The 26,454-nt window shown below is 38.4% G+C and overlaps 1 protein-coding gene across 9 annotated transcripts in view; it reads right to left on the bottom strand.

Moving 5' to 3' along the window:
- The window catches only part of NRXN1 (neurexin 1), a 1,679,151-nt gene that overhangs the window by 641,970 nt on the left and 1,010,727 nt on the right, over nucleotides 1-26,454 (bottom strand). For all 9 annotated transcript variants that reach the window (XM_040430258.1, XM_040430259.1, XM_040430265.1 and 6 more), the window contains one exon: nucleotides 21,565-21,684. In XM_040430258.1, the coding sequence (XP_040286192.1) occupies nucleotides 21,565-21,684 (120 nt within the window). The remainder of the gene's footprint in view (nucleotides 1-21,564; nucleotides 21,685-26,454) is intronic.

The raw sequence follows: 26,454 nt of genomic DNA, 5'->3' as shown, positions 1-26,454 counted from the left end.
CTGTCCTGTCTCTGCTCTCTGTACTTCATGTCTCCTCATGAGCTCCATTCCCACAAAGATTCAGCTAAATATCATATTAAACTGTGTTCTGGATCGTAATCCCTGACAAGCATAGAAGAGGACAAGGCAGCTTTTTACCTCAGAGTTGTCAAGTTACTTGTCCTCCTGTGTGATTAAGACAGGTTTTGTGTGTACTAATAGGACAGCGGACATTTTGTTTCTCCTAATAATTGTTCCCCAGATAAAGTAATATTTATGTATTTTCATTTTCTTAATTCCTGGAGAACCCCTTTAAGCGGTGTCTGTCTGGACACTGTGCTAAGACAAAACACATCCCTTCTTGGCACAGAAGACCTTAAACCTCTGGCCTGTGATCTGTAGTGTTGCCTTCCATTGAAAACAATGGGAAGCAGTCACCACGTTGCTGCCACCAGAATTTTGGCACAGTATCCACATCTAAATTCTGAAGGCAAATTCCACAGTAAGAGCCCACTCTCTCCAGGGTCATGGGCTTAGATGTTAACAATGAGATATCCCTTTATTCTGTTTACATCTGTTATGCCAGGACCCTTCCCAATATGAGGAGGACCTCCGGATGAACATCCTTTACCTATGGTTCCTGAACCTCTTTGGGTATGAATGGGGAGGAAAGCGAGATTCTACTTAACTGTAGCCAACAGAGACTGGATGGAATTTAGTTAGCAAGAAACATTGGGGAGACACATCAAAACTGTTGTGGGAGTGGAGAATAGACGTGTCCCTTATTACCATTGCTCTTGGGTCAACCTATTCAGAGAAGTGTGGTGCAAAAGAAAGAAGTTCTAAAACAAGACTTTATGATACTTTGTCATGGGATGCCAATGCTTTTTGTGTTTATCTGTATACACCCAGTGGTTGTTATATGAATTGCAGTGTTAATAATTTTGCTAATGTACCACAGTTTTGCATTAAAGGGGTATTCCCATAACATACAATGGGGGCATATCACTAGGATATGTCCCCATTGTCTGATAGGTGCGGGTCCCACCTCTGGTACCCGCACTTACAAGGAGAATGGAGCAGGGAGAGTGGTGGCTGGAGGACCTCGGATTTCTTGGGGTCCGTCTACCACCAAGTGCTGCTCCCCGCTGCTCCCATACAAGTGAATGGGAGTGCACTGCGCATGCGCAGCCCCTGGTCCCGTTCATTTCTATGGGGAAGATGGAAATAGCCGAGCCATCTAGGCTCTGCTATTTTTGGCGGCCCCATTGAAATGAATGGAGGGAGGCTGCGCATGCGCAGTGTGCCCTCCATTTATTTCCCCACTTTGTTCTCATTGTAGGTGCAGGTCCCAGAGGTGGGACCCGCACCTATCAGACAATGGGGGCATATCCTAGCGATATGGCCCCATTGTCTGTGATGGGAAAACCCCTTAAAGTTTTCTAGTGATAGACTGGCGTCCTTAACAACATTCAAGCAAAGGTAAGAGTGGACAAATCTGAACTTGCTTTTTACAATAATCCATTTACGATAATTTTTCTGAGGGCTGCTGAAAAATAAGAGGTGGAATGTTCTCTGAACAGAACTCATTTATCAAATGTTACAATGTACCATTAGCATCATGAGTAATTCCAGACATTGGGGCTCATTTTTTAACTATGATATGTCTATTTTCTTGTCTAAAACAGTTGCATGCAGATATCTTTTTTCTACGTCAAGTCTGCAAGAGTTCCATTTACTAGACAAAAACTCCAGATTAGACCTGGATCATGGCTCATTTACAATGGAAAACTTTTCAAAATGTCACAAAAAAGTCTTTACACCACCCCTGGTCTACTTTTACACCTAAAGGTGAAAACCACAATACACTCCCGCCACATATGTGTTCAGAAATTTGGTGCAACCATAAAGCAAAGCCAGACTTAAAACTGACATGAAAACCACCTTGAATGATAAATGAGTGCCCTTGTCTTCACCCCAGGCAATGTTTCTGTCTATATAGGATAAAAAATGACATTATAGTCCTGAGTTGTAACAAAGTAAAACACCTTTGTTTGGTCTATATTTTCACAGTGCCTAAACAGGCTCTTATTTTTTTCCCCACACCAAAGAGCTCAACTGACCCAGGTAGATGGTATATCAGCCTTGAGATGTTTGACAAATTGTATGTAGCAGTCCAAGGATCCAAAGGCAGAACCCAAAAAAGATAGCTGTGTGATATTTCACTATATATATATATATAAATATATATATATATATATATATATATATATATATATATATATATATATATAGTACACCAGTATTCCTCAACTCTGGTCCTCAGGGCTGACCTAAAGGTCAGGGTTTCAGGGTTTCCTTTAGTATTCAGTAGGTGATATAATTAGTTTCAATGCATCAGGATTTACCAATAGCTATTCATTCTGTGGGATATTCTGAAATCATGACTGGGAGGTGGGCCCTGAGGACTGGAGTTGGGGAACCATAGGTTGCAATCATTTAGAGATTGCATTCATCTGAAAGATTTATTTAGTTGATGTATCAATATTAAAAAACCCTTTGCACAAGAATGAAGGAAATTGTATCCAATTGTTATTGTTATAAATTTCCAAAAAGAAAAAAAAATGTATTTAATTCTTTATAACTGCTTTCTTCTTTTTTATTTTTTTAATTTGTGGTGTCAGAGCAGGAAAGATCACACGACCAGGCAGACGTACTCAGCGTGAAACTAATGCTGGAACAACCAGAATAAACCCTTTATAATTTACTGCAATAGACTTCCAGTAGATTTGTGAGCCTATACATATTCTGTGATTTTTATTTATTATTATTTCTTTTTATTTATTTTTTTAAACATTGGGAATTACTCTAAATTTATAAAATCCCACAGCTTGATTTTCTTAAGGAACAGAAAACACTTTTCAAAAACATTTTACGTTCTGGGAGCTATAAAAGCTGCGAGTCTTAACATCAAGGTGGATTTACTGCTCAATTTTTTCTAACAATTGGAGCTGTGTTTTCTTTCTCAGTGGTTGGCAAATAATTGGATGTGGTGAATAAGCTCTCATCCTCCAAACGGACTCCTGTGGTTTAGCTTAGTCTCATGCAAAACGAACATGAAACAGATCAAAATCCTTTGAGAAGCCAAAAGATAAAAAAATGTCATCTGTCCATTCCTTTACCTTTACTTACATTAGATAGATAGATAGGATATAGATAATAGATAGGAGATAGATAATAGATAGATAGATAGATAGATAGATAGATAGATAGGAGATAGACTAAAGATAGATAGATATATAGATAATAGAAAGATAGATAGATAGATAGATAGATAGATAGATAGATAACAGGATTTGAATAGATAGAAAGATAGATAGGAGATAAGAAGGTGGATAGATAGAAAATCAAACACACATATTTTGGAGAGATATGAACTGACTATATGTGACTGATTCTAGCTAATGATATAACTATACCTTTAGGATATACCATCACTGCAGAATCGGCAGATCATAGATAAGCCGTGCTCAGTGGAGCTCCACTGTAGTGTGGCTGTGTCCGGTACTACAACTCAGTCTGGCTCATCCCTGCTCACTTCAATGGATCGAAATGCAGTACTAGGTACAACCACTCTGTATGGATGTCTTTGTGGATAAAAATCTGCCCTGGTCATATGATGATGAGCTCACAGTGACACTACTCCTTATAGTACAGTTAGTATAGCTATGTCTTGCTTTGGGCCAATGTCAGGCACTGCCATAAACTTGGGGGATTTCAAATCCGCATCGTGGGACAATTTGTTCTGCAGATTTTTCCCACAAAGCGTGGATGAGATTTCTTACCACTTTGCTGGTACTGTAAAATGCTGCAGTTTTGCTGCATGCAGTTCCATAATGGCATCTGCAGGGTATCCAGCCGATGTGGTTCATACCCAGAAATTAATTTAAAAAAAGGTTTTATTGAATGACTGCAAGCAGAGGTCTTGAAGAGTACATTCAACAACAAAAAGAACAGCATTTATATACTTATACATAAAGCAACCCTGGGAATGGACATTTCACAAAATGATTGCGGTTCCAATTGGACTGCTATGAATAGTTCTGCATCAATAATAAGCCAGGCATTTTTGTAAATGATGATCTGTACAATAGCCCCAGGAGGGCACTACAATTCTGGGCTTTTAGGGCATAATGATACCAGCCACAGCATGGAAATGGAGCTGCAAATTTTTTATTTTAATTTTTTTTGCCACACATGTGAATGATTGTTGTACCATTCGGAAATATGAACAATACAGTTATTCAATAAAATGTATTATTATTATTCAAGTTATCAAGACAAGGATCCTGTGACCACATGAAAAGATACAATCTGTTTCTAAATCATGAAATGACTTAGTGTTATATATATGAAAGCCATGCCGTAATGATATTTGACAATACGCATTTCGGGCGAGCATCAGGAAAAATGCCCCTGTCACATTCTGTTAAAATGATTAGAAATTCTAAGTAGCAAGAAAAAAAAAAGCTACAATTCGGCGGTGACTAATTTCTGAACCCATCATGTCTTCTGTATTGGCCTTGGAATTTATTATTATGTTTTAAGTCTTTGTCTCACTGCAATCTGTGACAAGAATTGAGATGTGATCTCATTGCAGTTGAAGAACATAGTCATTTTAGACATTTTAATTGCTAGATTTTTCACACCTTGGTACACAACGATGGCTAATGGAGCTTATTAAAGATAGGCAAGAGCTATAAAGTACTGTACAGTAAGTCATAGCAAGCTGTAAGATATCAACTTCCATAAATCAAGGAAAACTAGACTTGGATTGCGAGCTGATATCAAAATCTGATCATAGATGTAACAGAAATCTGAATTCATTTCATTTTTAAGGAAGTAGCTGTTAAAGATAGTAATGCAGCATTAGTACCACAGTTAAACTTGGCAACCATATAAAGTAGTTTTTACTAGAAACAAATATAGTTACCAAAAGCATGTAGGAGTGTTGTCTTATCTGATAAATCCCTTGCTGTTTTCCCTACTGGGAAATACAGACATCTTAGATGGGGTGAAATGCTAACAGAGCCCAGACCCATCCATGTTTTGCATGGTGAGCCATTCACTTGAATGGTCACCAATGCTACATATTGCCTGACCGAGCTATTTTCAACTGAAAATAATTGAGATGAGACAACCCCTTTAATGCTCCTTTCATGCCATTTAATTGAAAACTATCTTAGGGGTATTTGTTTCCTTGAAGATGTCAAGTTGGTGTAGGCAAGCTGACAAGGACCAATAACTCTGAAACTGCTGTCTACAGGTGGATGCTGTGAGGAATTACTCCTGCCAAACCACAATACATTGCTTTGTGCGTCAGTGTGATTGAAAGCCAAGCCAATCACGCTTCTAATTCTGTGTCCAATCCCAGAGCTAGGCGGGGGATTTAAGACCACTGATTAATTATTTATTTGCCTGTGATTTTGCTCGTATCCAGGCTACACACTGTACAATATCATATTTACTCTCCTTGTGAACTAAGTATTGTTTTTAAATGCTTTGGCCACTGTTCCTGCTTATGTTGACTTTCCTGGTAATTGACCTTGGCCTGTCTTTGGAAAAATATGTCACCGGCTCCTCCTGGTTTGGCCCTGTTTGTTCAGTTCTCTTTGTACTTACAAGTTCATTCTGGAAGGTCTGCCACTAGTGCCCTGCACCAGGTTTCTGTTACCAACTCCACAGTTATAACCTGGCTTCCTAGCAACAAAGTCCACCCGGCCTCACAGTGGGCTCTGGTGAAGAACCTATGGGTAGCTTTAGCTTCCTACCACCTGCAGCTGGTTTAGAAAACTCATTGCATTGGGGTTTACTGACTGTGGTCTGGATGGTGACCTTAGTACTTCCTAACAGTAGTTTCTGGTTTGATATCCCTAGTCATGTTTCAAGGCTCTTTAATGGCTCAGATACTTATTTAAAGCATTGCTATTTCTTGTATCACATATTTCAGCCTTAAATATTATATTGGAGATATGTCCATATTATGAGCTAAATTAATGTTGGCTCACCACTTATCACTGGAACCATGGGTTTTCAAAAATGGGCAAAGTATTTGAAAACTGCGCCCTAAGTTTGAAGGAAGAGCAAGTGCCTTGGACACAACGAAGATGGATATCTCTCTGTTTGTCTGTTTAGCATTATTTTCAACCCTTTACAAGTTTTAGCCATCTTAGTATAGGCCATCATTATCTGATCAGTGGGAGTCCGACACCCTGCACACCTGCTCTTCAGTAGCTCCAGCACCAGAAATTGTGTTATTGGGCAGACAAGATGGGCCAAATGGTTCTTATCTGCCGACACATTCTATGTTTCTATGTTTCTATGTAAATTGGAGCCAGAACTACACAGATCCACCTGTTTCTTTCGCGGACGTAGCTGGTTATTGCAGCTCTGCTACCATTGCAGTGAATAGGAGCAGCACTGAAGTAACCAGCTCTATAAACTGCACAATGGAAGGAGCTATGTAGTTCTGGCGTTGGACTCTGAAACAGCTGATCAGCAGGGGCGCCTGGTGTCAGACCCTTGACGATCATATAGTGATGATCCATCCTGATGAAAGGACATCGCTTGTGACCCCTTTAAGGCTACCACCACGCATGACTGTATTTTTATGCCAAAAATCTGCAGCCAAAATCTCTATTTGTAATATTGTTAATTGTGAAATCCACCATGAAAGACTGGTGTGAATTTAAAATTCCACACCACAGGTCAATTGGCATGCGGAAAAAAGTCTAAAGCGTGTGGATGATAAAATTTCATGCACATGCTCTGTCCTGTAAACATTACAGATTTTACACGAGCAAATCCACAAGTAAAATCTACAACATTTACGACCCATGAGGACCTACCCTAAAGGGATTGTATGAGATTAGAAACACATGGGATCTGATTTATCACTATTTTTCGACAGTTTTCTGGTGTGTGATTGCGACTTTTTAACACCACTTGTCCAAAAATGTTTGTAGCAAGTGGCGTTTCTCTGCCGCCATCCCCACTTTCCTGTAAAAAGGGTTTGGCCAGAGTAGGAAGGGGGCAGGCCTAGAAGGCCCGCCACATTTATTTTCTTTCAGCTAGTTTTCTGCCGTCGAGGAAGACTTAAATCTAGAAGAAGAGTGCTGCTGTTTTTCTGGAAAAAAGTTAATTCTAGTCTCTGTTCTGCTGGGTAAAGAAAATGCTCTTTTACTAATATCATCCTATTCATGTCCCCAGGTAAGAATAGGCTAATGTGATCTAAGGTCAAAGTCCCGGTGTAGGTTATAAATGCATTACCCCACCATCTATCTCTGTATCGAGAAAAACAAATTACCTTAATGGAATCCCTTACAGTCAAAGACGTGAAACATATCACCTGAGGTATAAGATTGTGGTTAGGAGGACTGGGACTTGGCAAGACTTCAGTGTACACTAATATAATGTGACAATGCTATTAGATTACGTATTTGCCATGTCACATCAGCAGTACTCATCTGGGTAAATATGACACTGGAGAAAACAAGGCATTTTGCCATTTTACATCTGGACCGTATTGGTGATGAAATGTGATCAAGAAAAAAAATGGCTGGTATAATACACAAAGAGAACTCAAATGATGTCTCGAATTACAGTGAAAATAGTCTTCGGCATTACTATTATACAAATTGAAAGGCTAAGGAAAACAGCTTTCATTCTGGAGCCTGCTGTTAGTAATACTAAAGATGCCCAGGTCGCTGTTTTGCTGGTTGCCTTCCATTGCAGGAAAATAGCTTCCATACAACCTTGAATTAAGACAGAAAATATACCCCACTTGTATAAAAGCCACCGCCAGGGTACAGTACATTGCACAAAGACAGCTAATGGAAGGAAAGAAGAATGGCATGTTTTCTTTATACTCCAAGCATTTAGCTAGCCTGATATTGGGCTTAAATCCTTTTAGAGAAATTTTATATATAAACCTCCAATAACAGTAATAATAAAGGATTGGTCTGGGAAACAGTAACATATACAGTAGTTTTCTTCAAAGAGTTCTCTCTCACAGTACCATCTTTATGATATCAGCCATTTATTCAACTTCTCTTCTATCGAATGGATTAGTAAATTTAACTTGAGATCATTCCCGACCCATAGGACTATAGAGTAATATATGCAGCCCATTTATCATTGTTAACCTTTTCCACTTGCATTTGATCAAAACTGAAGCTCCATCTATAATAATATACTTATTATAGATTGTAAAATACCTCCAGGGTCTGCTCACAACTGACCCCATGCTAACATGAAGGGAGAAGAGGCAGACGGTGGTGAGCAGAGAGACTGGTAAAGATCAATAAAACATCAGACCACTTAACCATGACATCTTTTGAAATGTCTTTGCAGATGATGTAATGCATATGATAGCCTTTGGTCTTATTTTTTATTGTAGCTGAAGTGTGCGCGCAGTGCATTGAAGCAGGACAATACATGCGATTGAGCCGTGGGAAAGTGCAGAGGATGCAATCATACCTGTACTACCATAGAGTCCCCTCTACCATATAAGAAGCTACCAGTATTATAAATGGTGCATGGAAGGTGGAAGATCTATTACAGATTTTGCATTTGGGTCAAGGATGCACTTCCAGTTATATAACTAACTAATAAATCTTATCCAGTCTCATGTGCAACCCTACTGGGCAACATAAGAATAGAAGCCCCTGATTTATTGTATGTGTATGCTATTTATCCAAGAATTATACCTTAACTATTTGTGTTCCCAGAAGGTTATACACAAAGCAGCCAAGTATTAAGAGATATCTCCTTCTCAGATGCCATATTTGACAGACGATTATCATAAAATAAGGTTCCCCACTTGGGACCCCCGTTATTATTAGAAAGATTCTCACTTTGGTGGACATGGCATAAGTTAATATTATATGGTCAACTATGTTAATTTTAATGGCTGGCATAAACTATTACATTTCCCTGCAGCCCCATGCACAGATTTTGAGTCTGGCTTAATTTTAAAAATAAAATGCCAAGATGAGGAAACCACTTTAAAAGAACATGTCCATCAGAAAAGGATCAGAAAAAAACCCTCAATATACAGTACAGACCAAAAGTTTGGACACACCTTCTCATTCAAAGAGTTTTCTTTATTTTCATGACTATGAAGGCATCAAAACTATGAATTAACACATGTGGAATTATATACATAACAAACAAGTGTGAAAAAACTGAAAATATGTCATATTCTAGGTTCTTCAAAGTAGCCAGCTTTTGCTATGATTACTGCTTTGCACACTCTTGGCATTCTCTTGATGAGCTTCAAGAGGTAGTCCCCTGAAATGGTCTTCCAACAGTCTTGAAGGAGTTCTCAGAGATGCTTAGCACTTGTTGGCCCTTTTGCCTTCACTCTGCGGTCCAGCTCACCCCAAACCATCTCGATTGGGTTCAGGTCCGGTGACTGTGGAGGCCAGGTCATCTGGCGCAGCACCCCATCACTCTCCTTCATGGTCAAATAGCCCTTACTTTCAAAGTTTTCCCAATTTTTCCCCTGACTGACTGACCTTCATTTCTTAAAGTAATGATGGCCACTCGTTTTTCTTTACTTAGCTGCTTTTTTCTTGCCATAATACAAATTCTAACAGTCTATTCAGTAGGACTATCAGCTGTGTATGCACCTGACTTCTCCTCAACACAACTGATGGTCCCAACCCCATTTATAAGGCAAGAGATCCCACTTATTAAACCTGACAGGGCACACCTGTGAAGTGAAAACCATTTCAGGGGACTACCTCTTGAAGCTCATCAAGAGAATGCCAAGAGTGTGCAAAGCAGTAATCAAAGCAAAAGGTGGCTACTTTGAAGAACCTAGAATATGACATATTTTCAGTTGTTTTACACTTGTTTGTTATGTATATAATTCCACTTGTGTTAATTCATAGTTTTGATGCCTTCAGTGTGAATCTACAATTTTCATAGTCATGAAAATAAAGAAAACTCTTTGAATGAGAAGGTGTGTCCAAACTTTTGGTCTGTACTGTACATAGAAAACAATTATATTAGAATAATTGACAACTTTTTTTTTTTTTGGCAGCACTATGTCATTGAAACTGAAATATAATATGCTTTCTAGAGATGAGCGAATCGAATGCCACGAAGTGGAATTGAATCCATATTTCAGGATAAATTTGACTTGCCTAGAAGCCAAATTTACTTGTGCTTTGTGCCAGCGAATCGATTTAACCTGAAATAGTATAAAAAACTAAAACATTCAAACTTACCTCCTCCATTTGCTTGCAACGGGCCGCCAGCCGGGGTGATGATGTAATCTCGCGCCGCACAGGATTTTGGCCCAGATAGTCAAGCAAGCTGGCGGCGGCCAGTTCATCGCGAGCAAACGGAGGCGGTAAGTTTGATGTAATTTTTTTTATTGTTAATTTTACACTCTGTTCATGTATGAACGCAGCATCTGAGGGGTACAATGACGGGGGCAGCGCTATCGCAGCTCCCTTTCATTGCACCCCCTACTTACAAAAAAAATCAGCTTCGTGACAAAGTAATTCGTCACAAAGCAAATTTTTGGGTGAAATTCGGCGAATCAGCCAAATCGAATTTTCAAGAAATCCGCTCATCTCTAATGATCTCCTTCCGTAGCAGTCAATGCAGAGATATAAATCTCCTATAAAGATAGGTAATACATTGTTAGTTTACTGCTGCTGTGAGGGGAATATGTTTTTGCTAGAATAATAGTAGATCTAGAATTGTGATAACAGTATGGCATCGCTTCATAGGCATAAATAAAGATGTCAACAGAAGAGCATTGCATTGAGTCACTACAGGGGGGGCTTTCTCAAGTCACAGTTAATGGTCTGACTGAGAGAGCTAAGCTGGATTTCCACGGGCCGACTGAGCGGCTGATTGTCTGGATGGAAGTGTTCCGCCCTGACAGTCGGCTGCTCGTTCAGTTAAGGAGACCGCTGTATTTACATACAGAATCTTGGTTTCTAAGCAGCAGATCATTGTTAGGATCGACTGTTCGCAGAAGCGGTCGTGCCCGATAATCTGCCCAATTCTCGGGGCATGTAGATGCACCTTTAAGTGAGGCTGTTTGCCCTGCTAAAATTCTAATAAATGAGACAGTTAAAGAGCCAGGACAGGAAGTAGAATACATAAAGTGACTTTTATCCAGGAAAACATCTACTTATTTTCTATAACAAAAAAAAACAAAACATTGAGTATTCATGTATAGGTTGTTAATATAGGGTTAAAAAATAATAAATTTTGTGTAGTGTCCCTTTAAAGTACAGCAGGAGATTGTCGCTGCAGCTTTACTTTAAGTCTGACACACTTTGTCCATTTTTTCTTATACATAAGCTGGTAATGCACATCTTCCTGCATTATTAAACTAAACAAATACATTGATTCCAAACACAAAACGACATAATTTCGGAAAATCCAATCAATTTGCATTTCTATGGCCATTTTCATACCAGATAAATCAGCTGGCCCAATTTACAATGTAAATTAACATGCTAAGTAATATATCATTTCCATTTTTTTTAATTTTTTTTTTACATTTGTTTTCTGAAATGTGAGAAAGTATTTCCAGTAACTGTCACAACAAAATTCATCTAAAACATGCATTTCATAAGTTGGGTTGCAATAAGTGTCGTGAAAAACTATCTCCATCCAGTTAGGGTTAGTATGGACAGTGTGCGGGTGAGAAGCCAGTCCGGTTCACTTTACCTCTGTGCTATGGTAATTAAGCCCTCACCAGATATTTGGTCAGTTATTTATATCAGTTATTGTGAGCCAAAACCCATAATGAACCCTACTCAGAGATAAGGTATAATGGAAAGATATTCATCTGTTCTGTGTATTGGACTCGCACCTGGTTTTGGCTCACAATAACTGAAAGAAATAACTGACCAAATAACTGAAGTGTGAACTCAGCCTTACTACTGTGTGTAAAAAGGATTTAGAAAATGAGGGGAAGTCACATAATATTCTTGATAAAGAACCTGCACAACCTTGATAAACACCTGCAGGTATTGTCCGCAGAAGTATATATATATATATTTTTTAATGAGGTCCAGTAACCCTGAAGAACGCCATGAATTTGGCGTTTCTTACCACTGAGATTGTGACTTTGCATAATCTAGACACTGTCCATAGAATAACATTGGCTCTGTATTCTTGACCTGTATTCTATAAATAAAGCATTCATATTGAAAATATGCAATTAAGAATTATACTTTTTCATTGTAGACCAGTGTTTACCATCTAGGAGTCCATGGAGCCTTACGGTCCTTGGAACCTTGTTAGAGGGTCCACAGAAGACAGCAACAACAAGAGCTATGACCAGGTGTTGACTGACTTTAGACACTATATGGAAAATTCCCCATTGGACGATGCCCAGAGTGCCCTCTAAGCCTTTCTCACATCCGCCATCCAGGTAAATAATGGTCTGATGCTCCCAGAGTTAATTAATGCTCTTGGAGCGTCAAGTACTTGTGTACCGGGCCAGCGGCAACAAGCGCCCTCCTAACTCCTCAATTCAATTGTATTGCCATCCTGAGGAAACGGGATTAGGAAGATAGAAGGTGGCAGATTGCACTGCCACCCACAGAGGGGCAGCTTCTGCTGAAGAATTTTATGCTGCTGTGGCAGGACATTGTGCTGCACTGTAGTATTTGGATCTGCTAGGGTGGTATTTTGTGCCACAATATGGTATTGCTGGCCCCACCTACTTGTGTTGACCCTGCCTTCTATCATTTTAGACCTGCCTACAACATAGGGCCTTTTTTTTTTTTTCAGGGCTACTTTAAGTTCCCAGTTCTGCCCCTGGCTGTAATGTTCACAGTAGGGATGGGATAGTTGCATGTTTTCCCCATAAAGTGACCAATTCTTCTGACACGCTCCTCTAAGATAGAAAGGTTAAGAATAGGCTAATGTAGACTACATACATTTGATGCTGCACCACCCAGAAGGGGCACGTGAGGATGTATATATCTATATTTTGTCCTTCCCAACCTTTTTATCACTGCTGGCACCTGAGGTAAGGTTATAACTGTGAGTTATGACTTCCCATACACTGGCAGATGTCACCCTAAAATAAAGACTCCTACAGGTGATCTTGTAATATATGTGGAGCTTTACTATATTCCAGATGCGTACAGACTCTCAGAAGAGACATTAACATAGAATTCAGCTTGCAGTTTAATGAATTGACTGTTCTCCTACAGAAGAGTTTATGGTCTTGGAACATACTTCATCATGTCATTTTTCTTATACACCATGAAGGGTCCTTCAAGACCAAATGTGCTGCACAGTATGTGCTATGTACATTAATGGAGATTAATGTAGCACATATGCCATGAACCCATGAAGGATCTCCTCCATTTAGCTCATTTGCTCATTAATTTTAGTCATTCATTAATGTCCACTGTCCATTCTCATGGTACATGGAGACAAACAACTACACTTTAGCAGAGTGAGGCAGGGCAGATGAGTTTTGGGAATGGGACTTTACAGTAACTTTATTATTTTACAATAATGAATATACTAAAAAAATTGAAATCTTATTTCTTTTGTAGTCAGTCAAAACCAATTATTTTATTTCAAAGACATAGGAACAATAAGCCTACCTATGTTAATTCATTAATATGTCTTTATATAACTGTATGTAGAAAACATCATCCAAAATAAAAACAACAACCTGGAAACAAAATCAAAGTGGGGTTTTAGCAATTCTATACATCCTTTATAAGCTTCGCTCTCTTTATGTGCAAAATTGTTGGCTAATAGAGCATGACAATGGTGGTGAATTGAAACTTTGCTCTGAAGGTAGTTATGGCAGCCTGTACTCTGCATGTGGCACGATACGCAGGCAGTAAATCCAGCCTCCAGCTGTCAATCATGGAAGATTATGGAACTACATTTGTCTCAGCTTCTAAGGTCTACTGTTGACTAAGTAATAAGAGGTAGAGTGAAACATCTCAGGGATAACTGTGTCAAATAGTTTTATTATATTTTAGTGGGGTGGTCCTCTAAGAGGGTTCAGGCCAGGGTATACAAAGAACTAGAGATAAACGGGTAGATTCTACTGAGAATTTTTGTGCAGGGAGAGAGAACTTTTGATTCTTGTAGAATCGATTCAGTCCAAATAAAATCATATACACGATTTAGATGAATTGGACCTGGAATGAATTTTCAGACATTTGATCATCATTTTTTTGATCGGTATGGATGAATAGAAAGTATATGGGGTCCATTCAACACATAGTTTGGCTGTTACAGAAGTCGATGAAAGTCAAAGGGTCAAACACTCAGATAAGCACTTCTGCCCCTTCATTTTAGCAATCAGTGGGGGTCTCAGCAACTAAACTCATACCGATCAAAACTTTTGATATGTCACAATGACATTTTAAATAGTTTTAAGAAAGATTAAGTTAATTTTTTGTTTTCCAATTTGTCTGCAACCCTTTCTCGGCAGTTTATAATTTTAGGCTACTTTACTAAAGGAAAAAAAAATAATGAAATAAAAATGTTTTTAAAATAATGCTTTTAGCCCTCCAAATCTATCTATGGTACATGTAAGCTACCATAAACGAAAAACCGCTTTCAGTGTAATTTTACATTCATGCACTTCCTATGGAATAACAATGGGTTGTGATAATTGTTGATAATTTCACACAAGAGGCCTCGGATCCATCTAGAATCTTTTATACCTTGGGCAGAGTTTAGCAGGAACATGGTGTGTGCACCTGATAAGTGACACTGCGAAAGGAAAAGGTGATGTGCGTGGAGATGACACATTTTCTGGTGTGAACACAACTACTGTGAAAGCAACTAGTCATTTATGTCCAGCACACTAACTGTTGTAAAAACTACAACTCTCATTATGCATAGCTGTTGTTAGAATGCCCATAGAAGTAAATGAAGCATGATAGGAGTGTTAGTTTGACAACAGCTAGAGTGCTGTAGAAACTGAACTGTAACACTAGACCCACAGAACGCATAAATTATATTTCACATTATTGATGCCACAAAAGTTTTCAACTGTTGCAGTGTGTCATGGATTGGGCTGTGGATTTGTTGTGGATTTTACTCAATTCATCGTAAAGGGTGAACTTCTCAGGTTAAAATCATCAGACAGAATTGACATGCTTTAAATTACGTGAATCCGACACCAGGAGAGTCAGTGGTAAATCAGGCATAATACCTTGTAGGGCTAGCTCAGCTGAATGTAATGATACATTTCCCTTAGTGATTTGTTGCTTTATTCTAATCTAGAGAAATAGTGCCTTTGATCCATATGCAAATGAGCAGTTAAGTGCAGCGAGGGCAGGGTCAATAGACTCATAGAGAAAGGAGGGAGGAGCAAGGGTGCACAGAGGAGCTTAGCATATGGATTCAAAGTATCTTTTCTCTAGAATGAAGCAACGGATCATTAAGTGAAATGTATCATTACATTCAGCCCTAAAAGTCAATGTGCCTAGTTTATTAGTGAGTTTCCTGGTGACAGATTTCTTTCAAAATCCTTTACAATCTGCACAGCATGGATTTTCCTTTGCAAAAAGCAAAAAAGCAAAAAAATTGTTAACAATTGTTAAATTGTGTAATTGTTAACAATTTAATTATTTATATTTTTTAGATAAAATGTTTTAATGATGAAATCAAAAAGTTATGAAAACTGAGAACAAAATACCAAGGATTCTGCTACGCCATACATGTTCTTCACTGACCTCTACTGTGACCTGTGAACAAATGTCGTTCTTCACCATGACAAGAAATGTACGATTTCATATGCTTTATTATGTTACATCTAATGTAACATTTAACAATTGTGATATATCACATTATCATTGGGCCCTCCTAGTAGGTCACTGACCGGACTATTAATCAATCAGACTCAAGATACTGTGCCAAAAACAGAACACTAAATACCTTGTGACATTATTAACATGTTCCTGGAACATAACAGACTCAACAGATGACTGAAATACCAAAAATCAGAGTCAAGGACATAGACTTATAACATTTTCAATCTTCCTCAAATCCTGAGGAGAATACTTAACTCTAATTTTTTTTTAAGGATTCGCAACACTGAATATTTATGGGATTCTGAGAGACTGACACATTGATATAATAGAAGTATAACAGTGAATACTAGTGATGAGCATATTTCTTGAAATTCGATTCAGATTCGATTTTGCCAAAATGGGTCATGCAATAAATTTGACCCAACTTGAAAGTACCATATTTTTCGCCCCACAAGACAAATTGTCCCTGCGTCCCTGCATCTTATGGGGTGAATATTAATAAGTGCTTCCATTATGGCGGCGTCCTGAGCAGGGGAGGTAAGTGTTTTTTTTTTTGATGTTTTGTGCTCTGTGGCTGATGAGAGGCATGGGTGCTGAAATATGGCAATGGAGGCTGAAACATGGCAATGGAGGCTGATATGGGGGTTGAAATATGGCAATGGAGGCTGATATGGATGCTGAAATATGGCAATAAGGGCTGAAATATGGCCATGGGGCTGACATATGGTAATGGGGGCTGAAATATGGCCATGGGGGCTGATATAAGAGCTGAAATATGGCAATGGGGGCTGAAATATGGCAATGGGGCTGATAATGGCGGCTTAAATATGGCCATGGGGACTGATATGGGGGGAGAAATATGGCCATAGGGGCTGAAATATGGCAATAGGGGCTACTATGGGGGCTGAAATATGGCAATGGTGACTGATATGTGGGCTGATGAGAGGCATATGGAGGCTGATGAGAGGCATGGGGGCTGATATGAGGGCTCATGAGAGACATGGGGCTCTTATCTGATGTCTAATTGGAGGTCATTTACATTGGGGTCTGAGCTGAGGTCTCATTGGGGGTCTAATCTGAGGTCTTATTGGGGTCTTATTAACATTGGGGGTCTGATTGGGGCTGTCATCTGAGGTCTGATTAACATTTGGGGTCTGACTGGTGGTCTGACCTGAGGTCTAATGAAAATAATTTTTTTTCTTATTGTTCTCCTCTAAAAGCTAGGTGGGTCTTTTGGGTTGATGAGTCTTATAGGTGAAAAATATGGTACTTTTAATTCCCCTGGATGACATTCTAAGGTGATGTAAGACTCTACACAACTTATTTTGAGCTCTTTAACTCTAAGCCAGCATTAGTAATCTAAAAATGACAGCAATATATATGGTTATGGGTCAACTCATGCTGCTGGTGGTAACAAGCAGCCTCTTTAAATAATCGGATCTATTATGTTTAAAAAATGGTCAGAAATTTTTTTGCTTTTTGGCGGCAAATGCCTACCATTATGTATACACACACACCACTTCCATCCAATCCTCATCTTTCCTGTCTTCTGAGTCAAAAAATGACAGATGCTATTTTGAGAAATTAGCTTGAATCGAATCGCCAGAAATTCGTATTTGGAGTTGACGCACATTTTTTAAAATTTGGGTCGAATTTGATTAGTTTAAAATTGATTCGCTCATCTCTAGTGAACACACTCAGTACTCATACTTTACAACTAGTATTTTTTTAGGGTACACATTTTTGGACAAAAAAATGTTTATGGGTAACGGTTGTAATGGTATTTTTAAGTACTGATTGGTTCTTTCCACATTAATTCTGTCCCTTTTATATTATCTTCTATATTCTGTGTAATGTTATTACTTGCAATGTAGTTAGGAATAGATAACATACACAACCCCCAACCCCAAATGTGCCGAGAAAACCAAATTCCTGAGTGGTTATCTTAGAGACATGCGTGCTACACACTGGAGGAGGGGCTGAAAAGTGTAAACCTGGCACACACAGACATTTAATGGGCACTCCATTGAAGAAAATCATCCAGGTAGGATGAATTGAATTTTGAAACACTATCCATATCTCTAGTACCACCATGGGGTGTCAGATAAAGCAGAAACCACAACACTCGTCCATTCAATAAAAATCATTGTGATTTATTTAGGCAACAAACAAGTGACTGCTTGATAAAGACACTATGTCAAAATGTCGCTATGTTTGTTGCCTAAATAAATCCCAAGGATTTTAATTGAATGGACGAGTGCTGTGTGGATTCTGCTTCATCCTGTTCATTCGGGGCTCTCAAGCCTGTGTCCCCATCAGCGTGTACCACCTATCCCATGGATCATTAGCAAGTATCCTGAGGATTGAGATATATATAAAACATCTCTATTCCCTTGGGTGTCAGCTATATGCTACAACATGGCATCTGGAGACCCCCCCATATTGTATCTGGCCATGTGATTATTATTTATTTTGTATGTGATTTGTCTGTTTTACCTTATATTTAATCACATTTAGTAAATGTTTTATCACTAATCCTGTTAAGCCTATTTATTCTCAAATTGTTGAATTTACCTTTTTTTAAAAGGCACATAAAAACTTACATAAAATATATTACAGAGCAGGAGGAGCTGAGCAGATTGATATTTAGTTGTATGGGAAAAGATTAAGTATAACCAGTATTTTATATATTAAAATTTCAGTTTTTTCTATGCTTAGGAGTCCAGTGGATGGCCCTACCAGTGATTGACAGCTACTGTATCTCTGTATACACACTTACACGAGGACACGAGGATAAGGTAGTCCCCATGGCTATGAACTCACAATAAGTTTAAAGAATAAATTACAATTTTTACTGAATGAATATCTTTACCAATAAAACTATACATCAATTTGCACAGCTCCTTCTGCTCTATAACATGACACAGATTGCACTGCATGTTCATGCTCTTACTGGTATAACATTTTGCTTGCAAATTATATTTTTTAGTATAATTGAAGGGGTGCTTCAAAGAAAATCATTCGAACAAAGACATGTCTCAGGGAAAAGAATCCTTATATGATATCCTAGAGTATTTGGCCGTCCTTTCAGTGAATTCCAGGATTTTGGTATTTTTCATCTTTCTAGAGGTTATTGAGATGTTTTCTGTTACAGAGCTCAAGATGTGCCCTGCCTACAGACACCACTACGGGGTCTTAAGTACCTACTTCAAGCTATTATTGAGTTTAATGCAGGGCATATGCTGGATGGAGAGTCAAGGTTCCTCCTAGTGACTTCAGACAGACAAACCTTTATGATTTAAAGTTGTTTTTTTTAATCATCACACTCACACTTGTTTCTCCCTCGTCTTTCTCTGTGCCGCAGCTCTGATGCTGCTTCTGATGTTTATATTTAAAATGTAATGTTGAGGTATGGCATACAACACATGACTACTGCACCCAATCACTGTCCTCAATGGTCTTTTTTCATGTACTGCTGAGAACAGCGATTGGCTGCAGCAGTAAAGTGTCAAATACCTGTGTATACCCGCTACAGCCTGTGTGCAAACACCGGGAGGAGGAGCGGACCTACAGCGTAGAGAATGACAAGGGTGAAACAGGTGAAAAGATAATATTTTTTATTATTTCAAGTTATTTAGTGGCATGTGAGACATTTTAGGCAACTAATGCAAGCCTTTTAGAATTACTATACAAAATGCGCAGTCAATAAAATAGATATTATGAAAGAAATCACCAAATGGGCTTTTTAAGATTATTCACCTTTCCACAGTCTAGGTGATTAAAGTCTGATCACTGGGGGCCCCGACACTGTGATCCCCACTGTTCACTAGAATTGGGGTCCCAAGATAAGAGATTTAAGTAGAGTGTGGTCTAGCATGCGCAGTGTCTCTTGATAACAAAATGTGGGACTGACGGAGGCAGCTGAGTAAAGCAGTCAGCTGTTTCCATCCACCAGCCCCATGGATATTGAAAGTATCAGCCCCCAGCAATCAGACATGCATTATTTATCCTATGGATAGGTGAAAATATCAAAATCGCAACTCAAAAACTCAGTTATACATTTGCATTCAAAATGCAGCCACTGAACCATAACATATTTGAAGCTTCTTCAGTCAGTTTTACCATTTATCTCTTCTTTAATGTTGAAAATATGCAACAATATGGAACTTTTTGCCTGATTGATGTACAACTGCACTGAAGTACATAGAAGGCATTAAATCGCCAACAATTCCTAAACTCCACAACTCTGCATCCGCATGATAATATACAATGGACCTTCCTTCAGATTGAAATGAAAATAAAAGCTGCACATACCTTTGGAGTTTGCCTTCTTCGCTCATGCATAGCAGGTCCTCATACAGCAATAACAAAAGCTTGTTCAAACAGCATATAAATGGATGCAACGAGTATACATTGCATAATACATATTGTATCATTTTTGGCATTCTAAGAATTACTCCGATTTTAAATTCCATAATCCCAGACCATTTTAATTTAAAGAACGGAGCATCAAATATCTAGAAAAAAAGTCAGGTCACGTCTCTGTAAAGTGAATATTTTCCTTCGCTACCTTCTCTTTCAAATTTTAATGTGTCCCTGAGGAAATGGAAAATGGGTCTGGAAATATGGTTTTAAAATTAAGTTTAAATTCTAAAAAGTAAAAACATTTTACAGCGCAGACAAGAGATATATAATTTCATTTCAATACATTCTAAATAAGCCATCTATCTACTCACTTAGCCTATGAACAAGTTTTCCCAATTATTTCTTCGTATAATATTCATAACCTTTCAATTAAAATGCTTAGAGGCTATGGACACCTATGAGGGATTTTTTTTTATTATTGCATTCTACACTTTTTGGGCAAAATATCTTTTTTTTTCAGTTGGGTCTTTATAAAAAAAAAAAATCTGCAGTTTTTCCTGCATAGCTGTCAGTTTTTGTCTATTTGCAGACTATTTACTTTCTGTTCACATTCAGTCCTGTCAAACAGCAGCTCTGATAGCTGGATATGCAGCCCTTATCTCTGAACTCCTGACAGCTCACAAACTCTCTTTATAGCTCATTCTAGTTACTCTGATGAGAATACGGCTTAGGCTTCTTTCACCTGACGTTATGCTTGTCTTGCAGGCTGTTCCGGCAAGGGAACAGCCCGGCGGATCCGTACTAACGTTTGCACTCGTGTGCTGCCAGAAGTCCTCCCCCGGCCCTATTCACTATAATAGGGACGGGATGGAGATGCGGCCGCAGCACGGTAAACATGCCGAGAGGCGGCTGGACAAAAAACGCAGCACAAAAGTGTAAACAGTGACAGTGTGTAAATAGACAAAAACTGACAACTGAACAGCGAAAAACTGCAGAAAATGTTTAATAAAGACCAAATTTTTATTTATTTTTTTAACCCAGAATGAATAGAATGAAATAATAAATAAGTTGACCCGAACAAAAGATGTTCCTAGCCTTTAATGCTAAAGGAAGTGAAAATAACATATTACCTAAACTGTACAATAGCTGCATGAAGCTATAAAGCCTCAAATTATTGGTATATGAAAAGATTCTTCATTTTTCCAATTTAATTCATCTTTCTATATTAACTCCTACGATTCACATTTGTTTTGATGCCATTGATATATAATAGCCAGCATATACAATATTATATAACTATAATTCACAGATCTAGACAGTAACTTCAGATGTTGCCTAAAGCTTTGATGCTCTCAAGATAATCGTCCACGGTAATACTCACGGTCATTGCACAGAGTTCCGCTAAAAGAGGTCATGCTGCAGTCACAGTTAAATCCATCCCATTGTTGCAAGCAGACACCCTGGTTTGCACAGGAGTCTTCTTGGCATGTGGTGCTTGGACCTGTGAATGATAAAAAAAAAATGGGCTTGCCCTTTAAGTCTCACAAAAACGTTTAAACCTGTGTCTCACATGCAGTAGTTGTCAGCATCTCTCCAACATCTCTGATGTTTCTATGCAGAACTAAAAGTGTACTGTGAGCACTTCCCCTACTGCGTGTTTAAAGGGTGTGAACTTAACCTAACGGCTTTACCTATGGCAGTTATGCTACAGTGGCCTATGAAGACGATTTAGTTACAAAATGGAAAACTATCTGCAATGAAGATACAGTATATAGCAGAACATAACGTGCTGCCTAATTGAGATAATTACCGACATGTCTGTTTTAGCAACTACCTGCATTTTCCATGTAACAAAAATTGTGGAGCATCTGTTCTTATGACTCTGTACTGTGATATCTCTCTATTATTCCTACTAGAAGTTATGGATGCATTTTTCAATGAAGGTCCAGCTGGGTATGGCCAGTTGTGATTATGTCCCTGCCCAGTCTGCTACCTGCAGCACTGATTGGATAGTGTCAGACTATGCAGTAACACCCCCAAACTGGTAACACCCAGCTAGGCCTTCATTGAAAATTGCTATTAATTGTATTCCCACATTTCTAGTAGGAATAATAAAAGAGTGGCACAACATAGAGCCCTAACGATAGATGATCCCGAATTATTTTTACATCGGGAAGGTAAGTAGTTGCTAAAACAGTCTGGAGAGGTAACAGGTCCTCTTTAGTTAAAAATGTAACTATAGTAATAGGGGGGGAAAAAATCTTCCATCCCTACATTTTACATACTTGTGTCCCCAAGATGTGGAGATCTTAGTTGTTAATTGTCTTCTCTATCCTCTGTATAAGGAAATATCTACAGTGTTTGTATGTTAGCAGGCATAGAGCATTTTTATAGATGGAGCAGTGCCACCTCGACCCACTGTGATACTTGTCTTGATCCAAAGGAAGCAAAACAGGTGAACCTTTGAAATCTTCATATACTGGGATCCAAAGTAAGTGTGCCTTTAAGGGGTGTGAGACTGAGCCTTGACCAGGACCTGTTAACTCTTCTAATGGGTTTGTTTTGCTAAATGTGTTTCAGATTAGAATTCTTCAGAACTCTGTGCTTTACCAATCCTAACTCATTCCTTCCAAAGAAAAATATAAATAACCAGACAATTGGGTGTTACCGATCTGGGTGTGTACCTGCAGAATCTTGCACTTTACAATAAGTGCTACTTTTGTGGGGAACACATCCTTTAACAGAGGTGGATTTTCCATAGACCTTACAGGGATATTTCCCGATTGGCAAATGTCCATGCCATGGGGCCACCCAATCTCCCCTCTCTGCTGCTGGTCAGGTACATAATGAGCTCTCAGCAGTAATTAACCTTGTGAGAATCAGAAACTCATTTATCCCACCAGCGACCGCACATGCACTCTGAATTCAACTGCTGTGGCCCGCACCTCACTTCCTAAGCCCCCTTCTCCATATCTTAATCAGAACAACTGGAGGAGGACAGAAAATGGCATCTAATGATGGCCACAACAGAAGGACAGCTTTTGGGACAGTATATATGCTCTGTGGTATATTTTTCTTCTGGGTCAATATTTTGCGCTATGAGTTGCTGGCCCTGTCTATTTGTGTTGCCCTGCCTTCTGTTAATTTGGACCCCCTTACAACATGGGGCCACTTTAAGTTCCCTGCTTTTTAACTTGGGCAGTGTCATAACTAGAACTGACTGGACCTCACAGGGAATTTCTGAATAGCCCCCCCCCCCCAGCAACCCCATCCTCACATGCAACCCTCGCTCCTGAGGCTAGCCAAGATCACTCTCTCAGACCAGACCAGACAGCTGTTATGTCCATTTCCTACATGTATATACTGTATGTTAGGTCACTGTATATAATGTCATTGTATAATACAGTTGAGGGGGCCCTGACAAAATCTTTCTGTCCTTCTCTTGGGCGGGCCCCTTCTGTGTTCAAGTCCTGTAAATGTTGCTTCCACTATAGCTACGCCACTGAACGAGGGGAACGGTAACACCCAATGGGCTATTCATTCCTAATAGAGGAATGGTACAGCAAAGAGTCATAAGAAAAGAAGCTCCAGAACTGTTATTTCATGAAGCATACATGGAAGTATTCATGGAAACACATGTCTAGACAGATGACAGGTCATTTTTAGTCCGGCAATACACGTGACAGAAGAGTTGACTAAAACTACCAATGTGTGTACAGGAGGTCTGCTGACTGTTCCACCTATGGCTTATGCCATGTAAGATATTTACATAGCAGCAGATCATAGGGACATAAGTTGGTACTAGAGATAAGCAAATCTCTCATAATTCGATTCGTGTTCGATTGGGCATAACAGATTTTTACCCGAATCGAAAATGCTCCAATTGACCTAAAAATTTTCTCTTGACACTTTAAATGCTATTTACACCATCAGGGGCAATATTTTTTATGATTGCATTTTTATCATTTTGGGCTCAAAATAATTTTTTCAATTACTCTTAATAATATTCAGCTGTTTTGTCACAAAGGGTTAACTGTTTTTCTAGCTGTGTGAATCATACTTTCATTTTGTGCGTGTCATCTAATAGACCTTATCTCTAAATTACTAAAAGGTCATAAACACTTATGTAAGCCACATTCTTATCAGTAAGATAATAATTGAGCTATGAAAAGTGTTTAGGTCAGAGATCAGAGATAAGGAGCCTGTCAGCTGAGAAGGGAAACCGTAACAATACATAACCTGCTACTAGAGAATCACAAGGCTGTACAGATAAAGGGGCTTAAAATTGTTAATAAAGGCCCTTTAAAAAATAATTTTAGCTCAAAATTAATACAATGCACTAATTTTAAAAAAATGCCCCCAAAGGTGCCCATTGCCTTTAAGTTCTCCTAGGACCTTAGATCTCTCTCTATCTCTCTCTCTCTTTCTCTCTCCAACATTCCCCCATATTGAATCACCAAAAATTTAGATTCATTTAGAATTAATTTGCCTATCTCTAGGCAGTATTTAATCTGTCTGCCATGACCTTAGCAGGGCATGCCATGTTTACAGTGTAACGTGCTTTTGAATGAAAGATATCTCATGTGTATGGATGGCTTTACTTGAGCAGAGACTGAATTTTATCTGTTTCTCCTCTGAACCAGAGCTATCCTTATGAGATTTAATATAATAAATGTGACCCTTGGTAAAACAAAACATCAGCATGTGCTAAAAAAAAATATATAATTTATGTAAAACACAATCCAAAAATGAAAAGACAAAAGCTTTCATTGGATGTTGGCAATTATTGGTTTGGATGCTTTTTGTTCCCATGTGTTGTATCATTTCCTTGTGTAGTAATCTGTTGGCATGCCCACTGGTGACTTAAAAGGGACACATAGTTCTAAGCTACCTCATAACTGGATCATTGGAAAAATGCAGAAATTAGAAGGGGATAGTCAAAGCAATAAATTAGTCACTATACACATATCGTCAAGACTGAAAAGTATATGCTAATTAGGAAGGATTGTATGTGGATTTTTCATACAAAGGAGGACAGGGAAGAGTTTATAGAAGAGGAGACACTCGAATGCACAAGTAAGGATATTTGAAGGATTCATCGTGCGCATTGGGTTTTCAGTCTTGGATTAAACACACAGTGCAGTCTACCTTGCAAGTCAGCTTTCATCAATGCAACTTTTGAAGGCAAAATAATAGCAAAAAAACAAAACAAAATACAAAATATAAAAATGTTAGTAAGCAATAAGAAAATGGAAGCAGGCATAGAGTAACCAAAGTGAAGACAATAAAAAAATATTAATAAATAACATGCAAGCCTTTACATAAAGAAATGCAACATAATATACGAAAATGACAAGCAACAAGAATTTTGAATCGAGGCAAAATAAGAAAATGGCAATTTGCGAGCATTTTACTGCACATATAAAGGTTAATTGAGCTGATGATATGTAATGAAGGAAAATTAAAAGTTTTTCTTTCCCCCTTGATTGGAAATGAATGCATTAGCAAACTGAATGCATGGTTGCATCCTGACTAGCCATTTGTCATGTTTAGATAGTGTGTATTCTACGCTCCTTAACACAGATTTCCCCCAATCCAATTTCCACTTTCAGTGACTGGTTCAATTAAGACCATAACCCATAGTAAGGTCACAAATGACATTTTCAGTCAATTAGGGAAGAAACACATCCTTACTCCTGTTTTAATGAAGTATGCACAAGGCAAGTTTGTAATTTTATTTTTCACTCGGAAGCAGAGATATACTGTAAAAAAAAAAATATTTTAAAAGATGTTGAGAACGAGGCCGGGAGGTTTCTATGACTTAGGCATTGTACATTTCCCCATTACTGTGTGAAATGTTAGACTGTGTTTAGTCAGGGGTGTCTTGTATCCCCAGCAGTGTCCAGATAAGGCAATAGGGATTAAAGAGGCCTGCCAGAGAACTCCATCAACACAAACAACACTGGATATGAAGTACATGAGTTATGTATTATTATTATTATTATTATTATTATTATTCATTATTATTATTATCATCGTTATCATTATTACTATTTTATTATTATTAATTTTTATTATTTTTGCATACAGGGCCAAACCATGTTAAGATTAAAGAATTAATACAAAAATGTTTTAAATAATATTGGTCAGAAAAGGTTAAAAATGAAAGAGAACCATTTGCTGCTGCTGTTTATTTATTTATTTTATATACTTATATAGCGCTAACATATTCCGCAGCGTTTCACAGACATTATCATTACGCTGTCCCTAG

Source organism: Bufo bufo, chromosome 4, assembly GCF_905171765.1.
Source record: "Bufo bufo chromosome 4, aBufBuf1.1, whole genome shotgun sequence".
Taxonomy (NCBI): Eukaryota; Metazoa; Chordata; class Amphibia; order Anura; family Bufonidae; genus Bufo; species Bufo bufo.
The sequence above is the reverse complement of the archived record's forward strand: the minus strand, read 5'-3'. Positions and strand labels throughout refer to the sequence as shown.